The sequence below is a fragment of the Drosophila suzukii genome, chromosome X (genome assembly GCF_043229965.1).
Source record: "Drosophila suzukii chromosome X, CBGP_Dsuzu_IsoJpt1.0, whole genome shotgun sequence".
NCBI lineage: Eukaryota > Metazoa > Arthropoda > Insecta > Diptera > Drosophilidae > Drosophila > Drosophila suzukii.
Window position 1 is genome coordinate 17,642,008 of NC_092084.1, and position 21,841 is coordinate 17,663,848.

General features: G+C 37.5%; 2 protein-coding genes across 2 annotated transcripts; one reads left to right on the forward strand and one right to left on the reverse strand.

The window, feature by feature from the left end:
• The first annotated feature begins 4,960 nt into the window (after positions 1–4,960).
• On the forward strand, positions 4,961–6,103 carry LOC108005224 (casein kinase I). Its single transcript, XM_017068414.4, has one exon. It carries the CDS (start codon positions 5,054–5,056, stop codon positions 6,086–6,088), a length of 1,035 nt encoding a protein of 344 aa, XP_016923903.2. The 5' UTR covers positions 4,961–5,053; the 3' UTR covers positions 6,089–6,103.
• A 2,444-nt stretch (positions 6,104–8,547) lies between these two features.
• Positions 8,548–11,604, reverse strand: Ir11a (Ionotropic receptor 11a). Its single transcript, XM_017068320.4, has 3 exons — positions 11,234–11,604; positions 9,750–10,302; positions 8,548–9,552 (listed from the first exon to the last, which is right to left on the reverse strand). Exons 1-3 carry the CDS (start codon positions 11,602–11,604, stop codon positions 8,548–8,550), a joined length of 1,929 nt encoding a protein of 642 aa, XP_016923809.2.
• Between the last annotated feature and the right edge of the window lie 10,237 nt (positions 11,605–21,841).

Below are 21,841 nucleotides of genomic sequence, written 5' to 3' on the forward strand. Positions count from 1 at the left end.
GGGAGCTGAATACATTTTCCAATTGCGTTGATTTGTAATATTTGCTGTCGTTTCATTAATATGCGATAAGCATTATTGTGCCTGCGCAAATGCCAGAGTGCATATACTACATATGGCAGCCATGGTTGCAACACATCGATGATTATTGCGGCATAATTGTTGCAAAACTTGAACTCTTTGACCAGACCACCGGACAATCAGCCAAGGAATAAAGGAAACTGTCCCCAATACCATTCCCATTCCCATTCCCATTGGCCACCCTTCATCCGGACTTAACCCCACGCCAGCCACACGCCTCGTTTTCGACCCCTGGCTCGGATTTGCATAATAAATGAGACACAAAAGCCAAGCGGCTACTGTCACATGGCCAATGGGGAAACTGGCCATGTGCCATCTATAATGATGATAATAATGATGCAAATGCACACACGGCACACACTCGTCGAAACAGGTGTAAAAGGGGGGCAATCGAAGTGAGAGTTGACTTGGACACAAATGCAAATGGGCTGCATATGCCAAAGGAACACTGTGCAAAACAAAGGGGTAGCTTACTCTTCAGAAAATTAAATTTAAATATTTTTGCATTAAAAAATTAATACATAACTATTACTTAAAAACGCACCGTGGAGCTCAAAACATATTATTAGATCGCATAAATGCCTATAAAAATTAACATTTTGACTCATATTCACAATCATTTTCAAAAGTTAGCCCCTATTTATATTTTTTAAAAGGCTAACAATTTTTAATTTAATTGACATTGTTTAATATTAATAAATACTTTACACTAATAATGATTATAACTAAAGAAACTAGTTGAAAATCATTTTGAATCATATAAAATACATACATGTCATTAAAAACAAATATAAAGGTTGGGGGCTGAAGATAATTTACAGAATACAGAGCGACGATTCCATTACTCTTTTGTTGATGTGGTATTAATCTTTTAATATCTAAGAGTTTTGAAACAAGAAAAAGAGGTGTTTGAAAGTATGCAACCATTTATATTGTTAGTTTGTATGTTTGACAGACTCATATTGAACAAGTTCTGTATCCACTGCATACTTTTGGACACCTTTATTTAACTTTAGCTGTTGAGATTCAAAATGGTATGACAAATGGTATTTTGCAAACCAATTTTTCTTCACGTGCAACGGCAGATGATGAGCTGATGGAAGGGGTGCTAAAATCAGGGAGCGGGACAAATTGCAGGGGGCAACTGCAGGAGCAAAACAATATGCAAATTTTGTTGCATACTTTTCGGAGGCAGCGTGAAAATCATTGCAGCTAAGCAGACGGCAGACCCCGAACCTCGTAGCACCCTACCCACCCAACGATTTCGATCCGAAAACCCCAGACCAGAAAGTCAGACTACTCCAGTCGGCACAATCAAACAAATACACAAATAGAGCGGGACGGGTAGAGGGAGACAGAGAGAGAGAGCAACATAATGCCTTTCCGGTATCCAATAAACCGACTGCACTTGGACAGCCCGGATTTCCGCTTGAATCATTGATGAGCTATTAAAGTCATTTATATTTTGCTGTTTGTTGTTCGTCCAACTTCAGCGCCATCAAAGCGGACTTCTTTCCCTCTGCCATCTCTTTCTGCCCCCCCTGTTGCCGTCTCTTTCGCGGCCGTGCAGTCTGTCATTCGCCGTCTCTTTCTGGCCTTGCAATTGCCGGTTCTACATAAACTTTTGTCACGTTTGTTCTCGACACGTTGGCAAGTTAGTTCGTTCGACGACAGGATAAGTTTCGTATTCATTAATACTCATTTGCACCCGGCAAAGCTATCGTTTATGGGGAAATTGAGCTGGACATCAAAGAAAGGGGTTAACGGCCTGCATTCGCAATCGAAGTACTTACAATTATATTTAATTAATTTAAGAAATTTATAGATTATAAGGTACAATAGAACTTAGGTGTGTTTTTATATAATAGTGTCTAAAAGTAAGCAGCAATAAAAGGCAAATGGCTCGATTTTCATTGTTTTTACTGCATACTCTTAGGCACATTTATAAGTGATATGAAAACTTGCATTTTTACAGGAAAAAGGCCATAGTTCGGAGAATTGGATGATAAAAATACATATCAGAGGGTCACGAGGCAATTTTACGAATACCTTAAATGAAACGTTGTATTGTATCTGGATTTGGGTTATATCACTAGATTTCAGTTTAAATTTTAAATTGATACTGTAACCAATTATTTTCCGACATTTGAGGTGACATCTCTTTAATGGCTTCCAATTCCATCTTAATGAGGCCCCAAAACTTCATGGGCGTTGGAGGGGGCGTGGCGAAAAGGACACTGCAAACCCCAAACAATTGAATGGCGATTTTCAATACCCCGAATTGGCGAATGTGTGGCCGTTGTAACTACAAGTTGAGGGTGGGCGGGGAAAAAAGGGGGAGTCGGCCGGGCGGATGAAAGTGGCAATTTCCACGACAACAACAGTCGTACCGAAAGCCACGACAACGACGACGTTGATGGAAATGAAATGAAAAGATAATTTACCCGCATGTTTCGACATCAGAGCCGGCCACGCCCACCGAAAGGAGTGTCTAGGCTTGAGTCGTCCGGTTCTGAATCGGTTTGCGAATCGCTTACAGAATCTGCATCCGAGTCGGAGTCCAAATCCGAATTTTAACCAGGCACAGGAGCTTCTGGCTCATCCTTGTCCAGTTGAGCTGCTGTCGTCATCATCAGCTGCCCATCATCCTAATCATGGCAATCATCTTCATCGGACATCGCCATCATGCTCATCATCTTCAACATCTTCATCATCGGCATGCCCATTGTGGTGGCCACTAATGCTAATGCCTGGCTATCTGTCTATCCATCAGGCGGCCATGTTATGATGTAAATGCCAGGCTTCCAGCTCTTCATTTCGTTTTTGCCCACGCACTGTAAGAAAAATCAGTAGATTATGGAGATTTATCCACGTCCTATTGAAATTATTCAAATAAGCACCTAAAAGTATGCAGCAATATGTATTTACTCCGAAATTTCAACGAATTCATTGCAAAAAACCACGATATTTTTTTATTGCACACTTTTAGGCATTTTAAAGAGAGAGATTTAAAAACTCAGTAGATTTATGAAGTACATTCTGAAACATAGGTTCTTAAATAACACTATCCATCATTAAAGAAATGATATTTCCAAATAGTAAGTGTTAAATCTTTTAAAATTTAAAGGCTTTTAATATTTCTCAGAATAATTATATGTGATCTACAAATTTATTTGGCATCTTATTTTTCTAAGCTTGGTTTTATTTATTTTTAACAGTACCAATAAGACTGCAAACATATCCAATGTACTTTAAACTAAGCCTCCTTAAATATTTTGGAATATAACTTAAGGTTTAAAAGTAATTGAGAATTTTATATAATGAATAAACTCTAAAATAATAAGTGATATATATTTGAATGTTAATTTATTTTGATTGGTTAGTAACAGTAACTAAGGAGTATAAATTTGGACGGCATACAAAGCTACATTTTGTGGTAGGTTGTCCTTGAAGTCTAGAAAATGTAACTAATGTAAAGAAATATAACTATATTAAACCACATAATTTCTCTCTCTGTACTGATGATGATAATGGCCCGGCTGCAGCCTCAATCCCGCTTCATTCCAGTTCAAATATGTCGCTTCCGTCTTGTCATTGGGTTTGCAGGCAGTAAGGCCAGTAAGGCTGCTGCCGAACATTTGCCAGGGGGATATACACGTATATATGTTTGGGGCGATCCGGGGGTTAGGCAAATCGGGGGATATGGCGGACATGATGGTGGAGAAGACGGGAGGAGGCTGAGTGGGTGGCACACGCACAGGCCGAAGGCCCACAAATTTATTGTTCTTAAACATCTGAGAGCCCGGCTCCTGGTGCTCCTGCTATATTTGAATGCCAAGTTGCCAGTTGTCACAATGTGAGTGATATATAGCCGAAATGTCAAATGTCAGCGAAAGACATTATTACTGGCTAGTTGATCCGTCCTCGTCGCCTCCACTTGGCCTCCACCTCGGGTTGCCTATGTCACTCCTCCTCATCCTCCTACTCAACCACCTCCTCGACATCCTCCTCATTTGTGCATTTGTGTCTCCGTCTACGGATGCCGCCGTCTGCCAGGATAATCGATACGCACAAGTACACACCCACACAAACAGCGGCGACAGGATGGCACATTAAAGGATTGGGTTCGATTGTAGCCCAGGATTCGCTTAAATCGCACTTAAAGTGCAGCCCCTAACTACGATACTTAATATCGAGCAGGAATCTAGACTTTCAAACTTGTTGTGATTTATGCCAATCAATATTTGTATAATGTTTCAGGGGTGCCAAAGAAATCACTTGAGGTTTATATGATGGAATATAATTGTGTCCGGAGGTATGTACCTCAATCAGTTTTTTATTGTGGATGGTTAAAAACTAAAGTTTTTTACACTGCATAGTTCTAGACACCATTTTAAGTGATACCCTTAAGCACCTTCGCCTAGTCTTTATTATATGTTTTATAAGATTCTTAAAAATCTATTATTATATCTTAAAAATTAGAACATATTTTCTTTAACTTTCCTTGTTAAATATTTGACTTCATTTTCATAAGAAAATATTCAAGTTTTCTGTTTTTAAGATGAGCCTATTTGAAATATTTTCCAACCGTCCTACACATTTAATATTTCGTGGTAAATATTTGAATTAAAAACCAAAGCAGATCATATTAACTTGCATAATTTGGATGGATAAGATGTATTAAAATGCATTACAAATCTTTAATTTAACTATAATTTTCATATTTAAAACTAATAAAAGCAATGGAAGATAGACAAAGAATAAATATTTAAATGAATATAAAATCTCTGCATTCTTTACGTTTTTCTATCAGTGTATCACTGCTTTTTAAAGTATTAAAAAGGGGATCCAAGAACCCGACGACTTTGCTATTCTTCTCACACATTCATTTTCATTGAGCCCCGTTCGGATCGAAAGACTAACACACAAAGAAACGGAAACGACCTAAATCTAAACCGGAAATTAAAGTGATACAATGGAGCGACTGCGATCGTCGCAAAGCCGCGAGGTGCGAATCGGCAACTACAAGGTGGTGAGGAAGATAGGATGCGGGTCCTTCGGGGACATCTACCTGGGCATCTACATCCACAGTGGCGAAAGGGTGGCCATCAAGGTGGAGAGCAGCCGGGTGCGTCATCCGCAGCTGAACTACGAGCGGCGACTGTACAGGGCTCTAAGACCCGCCCACGGGCTGCCCAGGATCAGGTACTACCACAAGGAACCGCACTACCAGGCGATGGTAATGGATCTGCTGGGACCCTCGCTGGAGCGACTCTTCCAGTTCTGCGAGAGGGCCTTCACCATCAAGACGGTGCTCCTGCTGGCCGAGCAAATGTTCCGGCGGGTGGAGTACGTCCATAGCCGGGGATTCCTACATCGCGACATCAAGCCGGATAACTTCCTGATGGGCCTGGGCACCATGTCCAAGCAGGTGTACCTGATTGACTTTGGCCTGTCGAAGAAATTCCTGGACATAACCACCGGTGTGCATATACCATATCGTGAGGAACGTCCTCTAACCGGAACTGCCCGATATTCCTCCATTTGCGCCCACGAAGGCATCGAATCCTCGAGGCGGGACGATATGGTGTCCGTGGGCTATGTCCTTATGTACTTTAACAGGGGTTCTTTGCCCTGGCAGGATATGAAGGCCTCCACCAAGTTGCAGAAATACGAGCGCATCCACGAGAAGAAGATCTCGGTGAGTGTGGAGGTCCTGTGCGAGGGATTCCCCTGCGAGTTCACCATGTACCTGAACTACTGCCGCGGCATGGGGTTCTACGAGAGACCCCAGTACGACACCATCTGCCGGATGTTCCGCATGCTAAGGAACGGGCTCAATCTTCGTCCCGGAATTATCTACGACTGGGACATGCTGATGATGAAGTTCCACAACACCCAGATTAATCCCGGAATCGGACATCGGGTCTTCCCGCCCAAACAGCCGCAGGACGAGGGACGCAGCGGAGATCCAATTGTCAAGGACGAAAAGTGCAACTACTGGCCTTGAAGTTGAGGAATATCTAGTATCGAGTTAAAACAAGTCAAAGTGTGTTGTTTAAATTCATAGTCACTCCAAATTTATTGGTCAGCTATTTGGAACGACTGGTATTTTGAGAAAAATAAATGAATTTTAATATAGAGTATATCATCAATATCATCAATCATCAATACACTTATTGTATTTATCTATAAATTGTTTTATTTTTTTAAATTAAGCTTAGTTCAAAAACATAAGCTTAATAGCATTGCGAAAATTTGGTAAACCACGCAAAGTGTTTGATTAGAAAATGCCTAAACAATATCAATATCACTAGGTGATAAAGATATCCGAACACCTGCGTATTAGATCTAAAAAGGTTGAATAGGGTTGTATCTTGTCTTACCTAATACATATTACCTATTCCTTCAATATCAAATTTTGGAATATTTTGGCTTTTCGTTTGGTACAACAATACCTTAGCTAAAAATACCCAATATCTACTAGATGTTATGCCGAAAAAAAGCCGTAATAAAAACAAAGGAGTTCCCGCAAAATATGTAGATGCTTTTTAAAAATAGGTAACTGAATTGTTAAAATAAAAAAATTGCGAAAAAAATACAGAAATATTATTGTTTGATTTCCCGCCGAAGTAAAAACTAGCTAAAAGCGCCATAAAAACTCTTCTGAATTCCCTATGCATTTCTTTACAATGCTGAAAACAAAAACCCAGCGGTTCAAACAACAAATATTGTCTGACAAAATAAACGAAAGAAGTATTTTCCACCTCTCCGGACTTCTTTGTGCGCTACTATAAAATACTAGAAATGTTTAATATATATCGCCCCCCCTGGTAAATATTAATTTGAGTCAATGATATCTGAAACCAGCCAGACATTTCTTGCCCCACTTAAACCGAAATGTTTTTATGTCGACTTTATGTCCGACAAGACTACTTTTCGATGGGAATATGCATGCTATGTAAATCAAATCGATGGGCTTTTCCTCGGAACTATCAACTGTTGCCTTTTGTTTACGCACCGACAGGAAACAGTGATTTGAAGAGTGAACACACAGATGGATGGCGACCAAGTAAAAACGGAATTCCATTTTTCCGTAGTCTCCGCAAACAGATGGGGCAGATACAGATACATATAGTAGATAGATAGATAGATAGATGGATGGATGTATAGATGGAGTGGATGGTGGGAAGACATTCCCACCCACGGCTAATAAAAGTGGTTCGGTTTTTCCAATTCGAGAGAGGCGACAACGATGGGTGGTGGGCGTTTGGGTGGCTGAGTGGGTGGGTGGTTTTTCCAGTGGGCAGTGGCAGCCCCGGCAAATAGAGCAATTTAAATTGGAACGTGATTATGCAAACGTTTGCACAGCTTAACTCAAGTGCCGCTCCGTGCCGCTCGGCCAGTTGGCCAGTTGCCGCTGCTCACACATGGCTAAGAGTGGTGCAGAGTGGTGCCGAGTGGTGCCGAGTGGCCGGTGGAGTGGTGCAGGCAGATTGGGCAAAAAAAAAATGTGGAGAAATAAAAGGAGGATCCACCCCGCCTGCATTACAAGACTTAAATCAATTTTTAAGGCCAACCGGCCACCGCACAAAAATCCATCTAAGTGCAGCATGTCTGGCTTAGGCGCCAACCACTTAGGTTCCTCCATGGACACCTCCACAGATTCCTCTGCAAATTCCTCCAGCGACGAATGAAGAAACCTTCTGACTGGAAATGCAACATCTGGTCGATTTGTGGAGTATTCCCTTCACTGGTTTTTATTTAGAGGCCAAGATAAACAAAGAACTGCGCTTTTAATTAGCCAATTGGTTCCCTATTTACAAGTTATCATAGCCTTTACTTTCTTAAAAGCTTTTTGAATTGATAAATAATATCCAAAACAATTATTATTATCAAAACTATTTTAATCAAGAAGTCCAGAGGTGTCTATAAATATGAAAAATATATTTTGAGACCAGAAGATAAACCTAAACCGAAATACGACGTTATTTTGTTCATTGCATACTTTTAGACATCTTTATAAAATATTTCTGTGGCACCCATACTAGAATAATGATAGAAAAACTCTCCTGCAATTTACTGTGCTTTTACTTTATTTAGTTCAATTTAATTTATTTTAATATTCGTATTTAAAAAAAATTGAGTTTTAGCACTCTTCTGTAATTGTATTAATTTGCTAAGACTTAATTTGTAGGTACCTATATTTTAACGTGGATTTTAATTATGTAAAATACAAAATATGTGCATACTGAGTTTTTTAAAATTATTTTTAGAAGGTCTATAAATCTAAAGAAAGCTTTAAAAAGAAGGACACAAGATGATTTTAAATGTAGTGTTATTCAAATGTTTTTAGAAAAATGGTCCTTAGATTTATTATTATTAAGATTGGTTTTGTATACATATTAAAAAAAATGAAGTGAATGTTAATAAAATCATTTTCAAATCTTATTGTATTGAGAAGAGAAATTATTTCCTTGACCCATCATCCGATTTGTGCACCCACTCCATCCAGCGGCGAAGTCCGCCCTCCCAGCGACCTGAGAGAAATTCCAGGAGGAACAGCCCGGTGGCCAGGACCATCACCAGGGCGTGGATGCGATAGGCCCCGGCCATGATCTTGTGGGTGATCTCGGGCAGGAGGTGCTGGTCGTTGGCGGCCACATCCGGCTTGTCCACGTACCGCAGATACCTCCGCTCGATGTGGGCCATCACCCCGGCACTCAGCAGCTGTTTAATCTTGCGATCCACCGCAGGTCGCAGGAAGGAGCTCCTGGGAAAGTAGATGACCAGCTGGTACATGTAGATCGGCTGGCGCACAAAGGTCAGCTGGCTGATGTTGCGGTTCTGGTGGTTCCAATAGGCCAGATTGCTGATCAGCGAGATGGTGGTCAGTCTCTCGCCCGGAGCTGCCCTCTGAACCCGCTCGAAACGCGAGGCAAAGGACTCGCCCAGCCGACGAGTGAGTGGCCGGGGATAGAAGTCATGATACCCGTTGGAAACCAGGGTATAGTTGTCCTTAATTAGACCAATAAGATCCTGGGGCAGGGGGCGGTGGTGCGAGAGCCGTAGGACATCAAACAATCGCGCCTGGTAGGCACACCGCAGCACCAGGGTCAGGAGCAGCCAGCTGGCCAAGAGGTACCGCAGGAATCCCGTTCCCGGCACCCTTTGCGTGGGTATCGGATTGCCCACAAACACCAGCAGTAGGTTCTCCAGAGGACGTCGCAACCCGAGACGGGATCTCAGCCCACAGGTGCCCAGGATGGCCAGGAGGAGCACCACTATGATCGAACCCCACACCTTCCCGCGGAATGGGAGGATCAGGGGTCCGAAGCGACCCAGGTACCGATCCCTACGCACCACCATCACAAAGTGGCTCTGGTGGTACACCGTCGACCGGGAGAACTGCCAGCGGCGCTTGTCCGAGCCACTAAGTCCACCGATGGCTATCGCCACGCTCTCGTCCGCCAACTGAAAAGGATACAAAAACATAACACAGATCTTAATTTCCTCAAAAAAAAATTTGAAAATGTTTATTTAAAAAAAATTAAATGGAAGTTCAAACTCTTCTGACCCAAAAGTATATTATATGAGAATATGTATCAAACAAAGCTATAATCTTTAGCCTTTTCTTATGCAAACAATTTTTAGAAATATCCCTAACTCACCTGCGCGAAGCATCCGGAAACGTTTCCCTCGCCGAAGATCTGGCTGGGCTCGTGGGGCATGTAGAGCTGGATGCGGAACCGCAGCGCCTTGGCCAGCAGCTGGAGCAGATCCCAGTCGATCCCGGAGACGTCCTGGGCGGGAATGGTCTCGTTGGAGGGCGGCGGATGGCGGTGCCGCTTGTAGATGAGGTGGGGCGGCAGGTGGTTGGCGCCCACATTGAGTGGACAGTCGCCCAGGTGGCCATGGCGCACGGGATACAAGTCGCGCATCACCTGGAGCGGCTTCCCGGTGCCCCTGTCGAAGTGGTTGATCCGCCTCACCGTGATGCCCGGCTTGCAGTTGGCCTTGAAGAGCTTGTAGCTGTAGGTGGCCACCGTGCCGTCCTCCATTTGGGCCACCACCACCACGTTGAGAAAGGCCAGCCGCAGATTGGCGGCCACAATGCTTCCGACAGTCCGCTCCACAGTCCCGGGGTTCTGGAACTCCGTCACCACCACCATGCAGAAGAACTCCCTCTCAAGCAACTCGTAGGGAAAGGTGAACACCTTTCGGCTGCAAAAGACGATATGACATTTATGAAATTGAAAAATCAAAGGTCTTGGCTAATTAGATATCTATAAAAAGTAAAGAAATAATCAGATAATACATATAGAAGTAACAAAATAAAATAAATTAAAAATATAATAAATAAAAAAATATTTAGGGAAATGAGAACATCTTACCTCTGCTAAAGATACAAGTATTATGAAATTAAAAATATAAAAAATAAAGAAATAAACAGATAATGCATAAGGAGATAACAAAATAAAATAAGTTCAAAATATAATAAATAAAGAATATATATTTTTAAATCAAGTACATTTCAAATCGCCTGTTTCTAAAGTCAAGCCTAGACGATTTATTATTATTATTTTTCTTAAAGAACTTATCAACACTATTTTGAATACTAGTGCTTGCAATAACGCCCAGTAAAATAACGTCCAATTTTTTAAGCTTGAAGCTTCTATTTTTAAAAAACACTTTTTAAAATAAAAGAAAGCATTTTCGTTATTTCACTGGGCGTTATTGCATGTACTCAATAAATACAATAAGCTTTTACCTACTAGGAAAATATTAGAAATATTATTAGTTTGTACTATTTGTATTTCTTTACTATGTAAGAAATATTATTTAGTTGTAATATTTGGTTTATACTAAACAAAATTATAAAAGTAATTTAATATATATATTTAAATATAGGTATTAAAAATGAAATTTGATATGAATACCATACAAATATTAGTCATTTAAATTATTTACATTTCTGGCATAATGCAGTCCATACAAACATTACAAACTTTGAAGCTTAGGATCGTTTGGGCTTATATAACTTAAAAGTTGATTGATAGATTCGCAAAACAAATTTTTAAAAACAAGTTACTTAGATATAGGTAAGATAAACCTACAACAATGATTAATGGAGGGTAAATTATTAGGAACTGACTTGAAGGCGGAGTGGTCCTTGACCACGAAAAGGGTGTACTCCCAGGAGGTCTCCTGGGGCGTCTTCCTGGGCAGCAGGACACTGAGATCGGGGGCGAGGCTCTCCAGGATCTGGTCGACGAGCTGTCGCTGGCGGTGGCTCATCTCGTGGGGACACTCTAGACAGCTCTGCCGGACGACCAGCGTGTTGATCCTGTTGGCTATGTAGTTCCTGGTCAGGTAACTCGTGGCCCTCGCCAGATTCCGGGTCTTCAGCTCATCCTGCCAACTGCCCATCCTCGAGATGAGCAGCTCCTGGCCGATTTGCTGGGCCCCAACTAGAGTGACCAGCAGAAGGCAGCCGGAGGACAGCCACAGGATAGCGAGGCGCATGACTGAATGGCAGGACCTCGGCTGCCAGGACATCTGCGAAGCGGTGCTAATGTAATTGGTGATAGCACTCAGCTGATACGCAGGCAGCTCGAGAAACTAGGACTCTGCAGGTGTTAATTAATTGCAGATAGTCCCAAGATCCAATATCGATTGTACATATTTCCTAGGAAAAGAGTAAAAAAGAAGAGAAAACAGTGGTAAGGTAGTCCAAAACAAAGTGGGGTACTTAACAAACAATTTATTATTTTTATTGTTTATTTTTACTATCAGAAAGTCATATCTATTAAAATGTCATTTATGATTATAATCCAAAAATGTTGAAATTATAATGAATTATGGGAATGAAATGCAGTCTCAAATACTTTTTTATTTTCTCATAGTTTACTGATATTTTTTAGATGGGTAAATATTTTGGGTTAAATATTTTTTAATTTATTAAGCATTTTCTATGTTTTTTGTATCAGAAAGTTATATCTAATAAAATTTAATTTATTACTATAATAAAAAAGGGAAACATATATTTTATTTTCGTAATTTACTGATTTTCTGCAGTTAAAGGAACTTATGTTAAATATTTTTCAAATTTTTTTTATCATTTTCTATATTGTTTTAGACCTTACCAAAAAAGTAACACATTTTTTAAGCTTATTTTAAAAATGTAACAACATTTATAGTAAATTTAAGTAACCACCAACACTTTTTTTTAAAGTAACTCATTGAATTGTAATGTATGAATAAACAATAGCACTTTTTTCACGTTTAATTAGCCGATAACGAATTTCAAAGTAAAATAATTTCACTAACTCATTGAATTGTTGTGTATATAAACATAATATGATAAAATAATATTTTTACCCAAGCGTAGAGGCTTTAACGTTTCACCAGGTATAAGACCTTGATGTTCTTTCAAGATAAACCTCTCGATCTCCGGGCGTTCGAGTCGCCAAGGACGGAAATAGAAATTTACGAGCAATTGGATGGCTTTAAATTGAGTCAAGGCTGTGGGGTGGGTGGTGGCACCACCCCCTCTGCACCACCCACTCTGCACCACCCACTCTGCACCACCCAACCAGCGGCTCGGCCATCAGTCATGAGCCGTGAGCCATGGCCGAAAGGAAAGGCACCCAGAGCGCACTTCTTGGTAATTTAAGAAGCATTGCCGGGGCCACGACTTGACCAGAATGTGGTGCAGGGTGGTGCAGGGTGGTGCGGGGTGGTTTAGGGTGGTTCAGGGTGGTCCAGAGTGGTGCTGGGTGGTTCTGGGTGATTCTAGGGCCTTTTGGGTTCACTAGATGTTATTTTACAAGGACACGCGCACAATTTATAATAACGTCGTCTTCGTCTCGGGCTTTTCTTCGTCTTTGGCTTTGGCTTTCTCCTCCGAAAGATGCTTTCCCTTGGCCAAAAGGAAAGCGCACCCACACACACACACACTCGCGCACACAGGCTAAGTAAACCCTGGTTTATGTGTGTGTTTGCAAACGAGAAAAATGAAGCGAAACAATTCCGAGTAAGCAAACAAAACTGATGGAAGATAATCTACTTGAAGCATACTTTAAGGCGTATCTAATGGTCCTTTTAATGTTTAAACACGCTTTCGTCCTTTCGGCCTCCCCCCGCCCCCTGGCCACGCCCCCCTCGACCAAACCAATGTCCCATGTTTATTTTATCCACATCATCAGCGCTCAAGTCGCCGGAGCTGGGTCCGAATCTGCGGCTGGCTTTTTCTCACAGTAGCCGGCCAATGTCACGTTCAGACCCACCACCCACTCCGCCACCCTCTCGGCACCCCGCCTCCTGGACTTACACTGTAAAAAATATATTAAAAGATCAGCCAACGGAAACGAAATACAAATTTGATTTGAGCATTTACCATATTCAGGGAAAGTTCGACAATCATAGGTTAATAATTGAAAATTAAACAAAAAAAAAAACTTAATTAGTTATTAACATTAATTTTCAATAAATCATTATATCATTATGAGCAAATTAAATAAGCTAATTTTAAAATTATACAATAATATGTTCCGTCATTTTGTCGACTTAAGTTATTAAAATAATTATTTACTTCAGATCAAAAAAATAACAGCATGTTTTATCATGAGCATTATAAATAAACTAATTTACAACCTTAACAAAAATATATTCAATATTTTTCATTCTTTATTATTATTATTATAATCAGTTTTTTTGAATTAGAATATAACTTATTATGATGTAATTCAAATTTTTTCGTATTAATAAAAAGAGTACTAATTATTTTGCAATTGCCTCAAAACCAAAGTATGAAAAATAAATAATAAAAGATTCTATATTAAAATATAATCAATATATATATATTTTTTCCTTTTTAAGTATTTATTTTATTCGTATTAATCTTTTTTGTAAGATCACTCTTGATTATTAATAAATTAAAAGTCTTTCAAAAACGGAAAACAACCAATATTAAAAAACATAAATATAATCTTCAAATTACGTAAATTCGTTTAATATCTATTATAAGAGGGAATAAAAATATGCCATGCATTTATCTGACTTTTTTTTTATTTAACATTTGTGACACTGTTTTCTCCCAGTGCACTTATCCGGCTCTTTTAGCCTGTCGCTGGCCATCGCCTCGTCTGCGGCTTCTTTTCTGTGTTTATTTTATCATCATAATTTCGCATTTCTGCTTTTATGAATTTTTAATTTGAACAGCCAGGGAAATCCGCATGGCTAATGTCTAATGGAGGCGGACGGTGTTCCGTGGGCTGCAGATAAGTCGATGATCTGAGATCTGAGACAGATAGATGGAGTGGCTATATTCCGAATGTCAATTACATGCACGGAAATCGTGATTTACGGCATGAACATGATACCAACTTTAACGACGAGGAAGTGGAAATTGGACAATGGTTTCACAGATTTAAAAATCCTGATAACAGTACTAGGGAGAAATACATAAAATAATTTTTTGTACTAACTTAAAATTCGTATTCAATAAAGTAAGAAAGAAAATAAGATAAAGGACGCTTTAAACATTCAATTTTTATGGTAAATATTCCATATTTAGGTATACATTTATACACAATTGCTTTGGTATTTAAGTTACTTTTAAAAGTTTTATTTATTCTGCAATGTATTGTTATTAAAATTGATAATCTTAATTAAAAAGCCTCCATAAATGGGGTTCCAATAATGGCTCTATCCAATCCCTAGCAACCTGTAAATCTTTGTAAGCAATTAAAACAAAATTTTCAATTCATTATAATGGTTGTTTGAACTTTAAATGTATAATTTAAGAAAATGTTTCTTTATTTTGGTCATATTTAAAAACGGATGATATTAATTTACAAGAGGTTCCCATACGAGTTTAATGTAATTAAAAATATGAAATATAATTTTATAGGTATTAAGATTTTATAAATAAGAAAAAAAAATTTATAATTTTAAAAATATAAATACAATTTTTTGTTAATTTGGTTACATTTGAAAACCAATAAAACTAATTTACAAGTAGTGCTCTTACGACTATGATATAGTAAATCCATAAAATATATTTTCATAGGTATTTGGTCACCATAAATGAGGATTCATTGATAGATATCTCCTTAGCAACTTTTAAAACAATTAACATTTAATATGTGTTATAATATATATATATATATTTTATGTATTAGATATCATTGTTACATTAAATATTAAATTAAATGAATATGATTTTAGTATATAAAAAACCTAAAATATATTTTAGTTTCCATAAGTAATGCGCCATTGATGGCTGTATCCTTCGAGCTAACGACTTGGTGGGGTCGTGCACCTTGGATGACCTCATCGAACCGCCTATCTCCTGAATATTTAATGCTGGCCTCCAGTTTGGGAACCCCCATTGCCCCTGCTCCTGGCCAGATTTGCCAGTTGCCAGTTGCCAGCTAAACCGCAAATATCGCACAGCTTGTTCGCTGGTGGCATCATTACCCATGTTGCCACATGGCAGCCACGAAGATTCAACCACCAACCACCCACTTTTTTGGCTCGGCTTTGCCATGGTCCTTTGCGAAAAACGATTACGCACTAAGCCTATAACTTATGTTGATGTTTTCTTTCCGTCTTAACATTTGCAAATTTGTCATTTTTTTCCTTTGTGCAGCTCGGGCTGAGCCTTGGCTTTATCTCACCAATATTTTGCCAGAGTCCCCGGTCCGTTTGCTTCTGGCTTTTTCTATATATTTTTTTTCCCCGGACTCCCGACCACTCCCCATCTTAAGTAGTCCTGCCCCGGCAGTTTTAAGTACTGTTTGCTTATTCCAGGAGCGTTATCTAGGCACCTCCACCTCCAACGAACCCAGTTTCTGTGTATCATATTAAACTAATCCTAAATGGTTTCTTCACGGTACATTTGCTGGCACTTGTTAGGCACTCGGAACGACAAACCACAATCTGCCTTTACAATATGCACCTGCATATTGTTGGCATTCTGCCGGCTACACATATTTGTTCGGCACAAACCCAACGACAAACATGGTAAAAGGCCAAGGAAAAGCCCAGGAAAACTGGGGCGAGCCAAGGCGGCTCGCATGCCAGCTGGGGATATTGGTAAAGTCAAATGCGATTAGGGACTTTCTTTATTTTCTGCGGGGACAGCGGCAATTGAGGCAGCCATTCTGCACCCATATCTACTACTCTGGATTATCCAGACCCATGGGGCTCTCTTTTTTGTCCGCTTGCCAGGTGAACAGTTTAGGTCCGAGGAGAGTAAACCCAATGAAATGAAGAAATAAGGGGAAAACAATTATGATAAGGCTTTGATTTGAAAACCTAGTCGAAATAATTGCCAGGGCTTTTATTTGACATTTTAAACCGGAAATGTAATACTATGATTTATTTATATATCTTAATGCTTATATTTATGTAGATGGACCACAAAAAAGTAAAAAATAAAATATAAATTTTCAACTTTTCTTTCAATCCTTTAAAACATATTGAAATCAAAAAACAAAATATTTTAAACAAGTAGATATCAAATTAAATAGAGAATAACTGGTATACAAACCCTTAGTTTGAGGGACAAACAATTATTATATTTCTTTAAATTAAAATCATGTCGAAATAATTGCAAAGACTTTTATTCAACATTTTAAATAGGCAATGTAAGTAATACAATAAAAGGTGAAATCAATTTATTTATATATATTAATGTATATATTTATATAGATAGACCACAATAAATATAAAATAAAATATAGCAACTTAAAATATATTATAATCAAAATACAAAATATTTTGAAGAAGTGGATATCAAATTAAATTAAGAATGGATGATTTATAAACCCTCAATTTGAGGGGAAAGCAATTATGATATGACTTTTATTTGAAAATTAAGTCGAAATAAATGTCAGGCCTTTTACTTAACATTTTAAATCGAAAATGTAATACTATAGAAGCTGAAATTGATTTATTTAGATATTTACTAATATAAACTTGTACACAACTTTATAAATAAATCACAAAACATTTTAATAAAAATGTTATAGCTTTAGAAACCTGTCAAATTGTAATTTTTATAATCAGTTAAATCATTTTGAAATTATAAATAGAGATATTCAAAACAATACAGGTAAATTTCTAATTAAATTGAGACTGTCTGATTTATAAGCCCTCAATTTGTGTTTGTTAAATCGAGACAAAATTCATTCCACAAAATTAATTAAAACTTAAGTATAAGTCAGTTTCAAGTGCCAGTTATTAGACAATTATCCCTCAATTTGGCAATGAGTTCTACAGAAATACAGAACTTACCTCAACTTTGAAAATATAATCGCACTGTGAGTAATTCAATTAAGCAGAGCCTCAATCAATCAAGCGATACTTCGATCGATTCAATGGCCATCTCGTCCAAGTATCGACGCATTGATTAATGGCAACGCATTCAGTGTAAAATTCAATGCCGCTAATTGGGCAACAAATTAGAAATCTATGAAAATAATCATTACACATCGCCCACTCTGTGGCACCCAAGGGCTAATGATCCGATCTGAACGCCCGAACTCCTGAATGGACTGGCTTTTGCCAGGGGACTTAACTTGGCCCGAATTGTATTGGTAAAATCAATGGATACATATACATGCATGCGACGACCTCTTTAATTCGCAAACTCCTGTCCAATACCACTCATTTATAAAGTTATGCGCTAATAAATAGTTCACAATGGAGTATAAATTGGCAGTTTCAACCGAAAATCGAGGGGTTTCTGAATTTCGACTGGTGAGAGCCAAAGTGTGTGACTGCATGTAGAAGCTGCCGCAAAATGATAATAATTACGTGCATTATGTTTAATGCAAGCGATGAACAAACCGAATGAAAATTGGAGGGGGCCGCAGGGGCGGGGCGAAGGGGGGTCGATGAGCGGCCATTGATTTCAGCTTTTAATTTGAGGCCATTGTTCTAAGGCGAGCACACTGAAAAAATAAGAGAAAAGTTAGGGGAAACTTAAACTTAAGCAAATAAATAAAATATACAGAAATCAACTATTTAAACTTTAAGTAAGTCAATAGTTTTTTGATCGCAGTTTAAATATAAATTAAATTGCAAGATTTTGTTTTAATACTTAAAACCAAAATAATTCGATTATATTAAAATTATATACAATTAAAAACATTTTCGTTTTTGAAAATATGTACAAAACTAGAAAAAACATTTCAAAAATTCAGTAAATTAGTTTAGAAAAAATGAAATGGCTATTTTAGCAACAAAATCATTTTTCCGCTTTGAAATAATGTGTTTGAAGGCTATGTTAAATATTTGTTTATCTTTTCAAATATACAAAAAATAAAAAAAGTAGCAACAAAAATAGTTATATTCTTCTTAGTTATTACTTAGAGGGTTGTAAGTTAATTAAGAACCCTTAAAACCATTATAAATTCCCAATTTAAGACAACATTTTTAATTCTAAAAAATAAGATATATAATAATTAAATAATTAGTTCAAAGGGTTGTAAATTAATTCAGGATACTAAAAACCATCACAAATTCTTATTATTAAAAAACATGTTTAATTTTTGTAAAATAAAAACCCCAAAGGAGTTTTTTTTAACTTTATTTTTGGCTAACAAAATGGAAATTAAATAAATGAGCACATAATTGTTTGATTCAAATTTACACGAGTATAAAAAATAGTACACATAAAATATTCATAAATCCATTCAACATGTAAATATGTTTTACCTTGTATATTTTAAAAACTCAAAAAAGTAATTTAGCTTGAGAGTTTCAAAGAGTAAGCAACAAAAAATGCTTTTCTGTATTTTTTATGTTTTCCAAGAATATTTCTCGCTGTGCACTCCCATATGTGTGTCCTTTTGCACATGTTTGTGTGTGGGGGGTTAAATGCGAGTGCATGTAAATGTTGTCGTCGTGGCCAAACAATAGCCGCTAGTTAGTTTGCTGGCCGCTTGTTTTTTTGCAACTATTACGGCTCGATCTTTGACCCCCCTTCGGCCCCTTTTTCACCCCACTCACCCCCCTTGCCCATGGTTTTTTGTGTGTTGCATTAATTAAAACACAATCATCGCAAAATTATGCATGCCGCTGCCTCGTCGACGGGCAGAAAATTATTTATTGAAGGCATTCAAATAAATTACAATGCCCCAGTAAAAACCCCGAAAAACCCCAACCATGGATAGTTGGCAGTTGATTAGCTACCAGAAAATGAAGCCAAAATTGGCAAAACGTCAACGGTTTCAGCCATGACGTGCAATTATAAATGCGAACATTTTAGACATACCCCCTATAAGACCACACAAATAGTAAAAAAAAGTTATTGGGTTGAAACACATAAATAAATTAAATTTATTGAAGTCTCAAGGGATATAAAAAAATTAATGATTTATTAACGATTTTAAGTAAATATAGTACAAAAGCTGTCAATTCATTAAAATATTGTAAACAAATTGAACTATCAAGAGCTTTGGAAGGCGCCCTCTGGCGTAGAGTAAAAAAATCTGGAGTACTTCAAACAACAGGTGGCGCTAAGCAAAGTCAACAGGGAAATTTTTAATTATATGGGGCTTTTATTTAAAAAAAAATAGTGTTAAATGATTAATGATATATTATTAAATTAGTTAGGGGTTAAGTCCTTCATATAATTTAGTTTTAAATTCATATTCTCTTATTACTTAATTTATAATGGAAACTAAACAACGTAAATAAATACAAAAAGAGGAAATTAAATAAATACATGAGTAAAAGAGTTGACTTATATAATATAATAAAATATATAAGTTAATGCTTCCACTTTAAAAATAAATGAGTAATGGCGGTTAAAATAAGTGTTACGGCTACCCAATAAGTGGATACAAAGCATTTGAGCTGTGACAACATTTAATTGAACAAGGTTAATGACAGTTCACTCGGCAGCAAACTGTAAATTTAAATGCATTAAGGACCGCATTTGCGACTAAGCTGTAAGTACCAAGCGAAATAGTACAGAAATGCCATGGAGTTGCAATAGCGGTAATGACAGCAACACGAAATCGGTTAAGTCAGGATAGCAACAATACCAATTACAGATGCATCGATAATACAGTGGGAAAAATATTAAAGGGGGTATATTCTTGAAAATTTATATTACCTAGTCAAAAAATTGTAGAGGTAATTATGTTTAATTTGAAAAAATAATAATATATATACATATATAATGTAATACAAATATTAATTACATAACTTGATGTTTAAAATAAATATAATCCTTTTATAATTAGAATAAAAGCTCTTTTTCAACAAAAACAAATGTTGAATATATTAATCACTATATATTAAAAAACAACTGAAATATTTGGAATATTTTAAACACTATATTTTAAAAATCAACTTTTGGTATGTGTGATATGGTAATTTATACCTATTTTTATCTTAAAAATATTTATTGATATAAGTATTTTTTTCTGTACCTATAAAGACGACTCGCCAAAGAACCATTAACCCCGAGAAAAATTAGTTTGAAAATCAAAACATAAATAAGCTAGAGATTAAAATCTAGATAACCGTTTCAAAAGACTTCACGATTTTTTAATAAGCTTGTGATTTTTTTAAGAATATAATTTTAAGCCAAGCTTTTGATATCGTTTGATAATCGTATGTTAATTCCTACCTGTTTGAGCATAGTTTTTTTAAGGTTAAGCATTTTTAATAATATGATATGAATTTTTTTTCTGTGCTTGCAAGGACCAAGAGCCAATGAACCAGTAACCCCAAGTACAGAAGGGGCTGATATTGAAAATCGAAACATAAATAACCTAGAGATTAAAACCTATATAACTGTTTTATAAGACTTTTTCTATTGTTCCTTATCAAGGGAAAAATGTGTGATATTTTTAGGAATATATTTTTAAGTCAAGCTTTTGATATCATGTGATACTCGTATGTTAATTCCCACCTATTTGAGCATAGTTTTTTGAAGTTAAACAATTTTAATGATATGAATATTTTTTTCTGTGCCTATTAAGACGACTTACAAAAGAACCATAAGCCCCTAGTGCAGAAGGGCGGCTTCAAGGGCGGATATTAAAAATCAAAACATAAATGGCAGTTAAGCACTTTGCAGTGTTGTCGCGTGAGGCAGTGGCAAAGAGTCCAAAACTGTAAATCGTATTAAAATAATTACATTTAATGGCGGCCGATCTCTCCGCTCGAAACTCATTTGTTTTTATTAACGCCACATGTAATTGCAACCGATGCAGTTGCACATTGAACATTGCACGTTGCACGTTGCATGTGGCACGTGTCCAGCCATATGGAAATACCCCCGGACGTCTGGGATTGGATTTGGTTAAAGGCCGGGTCGAATAGTTAACGATTATTTAACCAGAAGGAATTAACCTCATTTTCATGGTTTCATAATTAATCCAATTTGTTCAACATATAAATTTCGCAGTCTCGGAATGCTTTTTTTTTTTGCTTTTTTGGACCTCTTCTCTGACCGATCATAATTGGAAATTTATTATCCACTGCGGAGTTGTCGACAGGGGAGTTTTGCTGTAATCAATATGCAATTGTGTGGCTGTCTCTTACCCTCTGGCACTTTCTATACGGATCTTCCCTCTCTTTCGCTGGCCACGCGGCGTATACGCAATGCGGACAATCAGCAACAGAAACAGAATCAGAAACAGGAACAAGAACAACTTAATACGCGGCCACAAACAAGGGCAATTATGAAGCGCCAGCACTTATGCCCAAGAGATGTGGCTGATGAGGGGGTGAG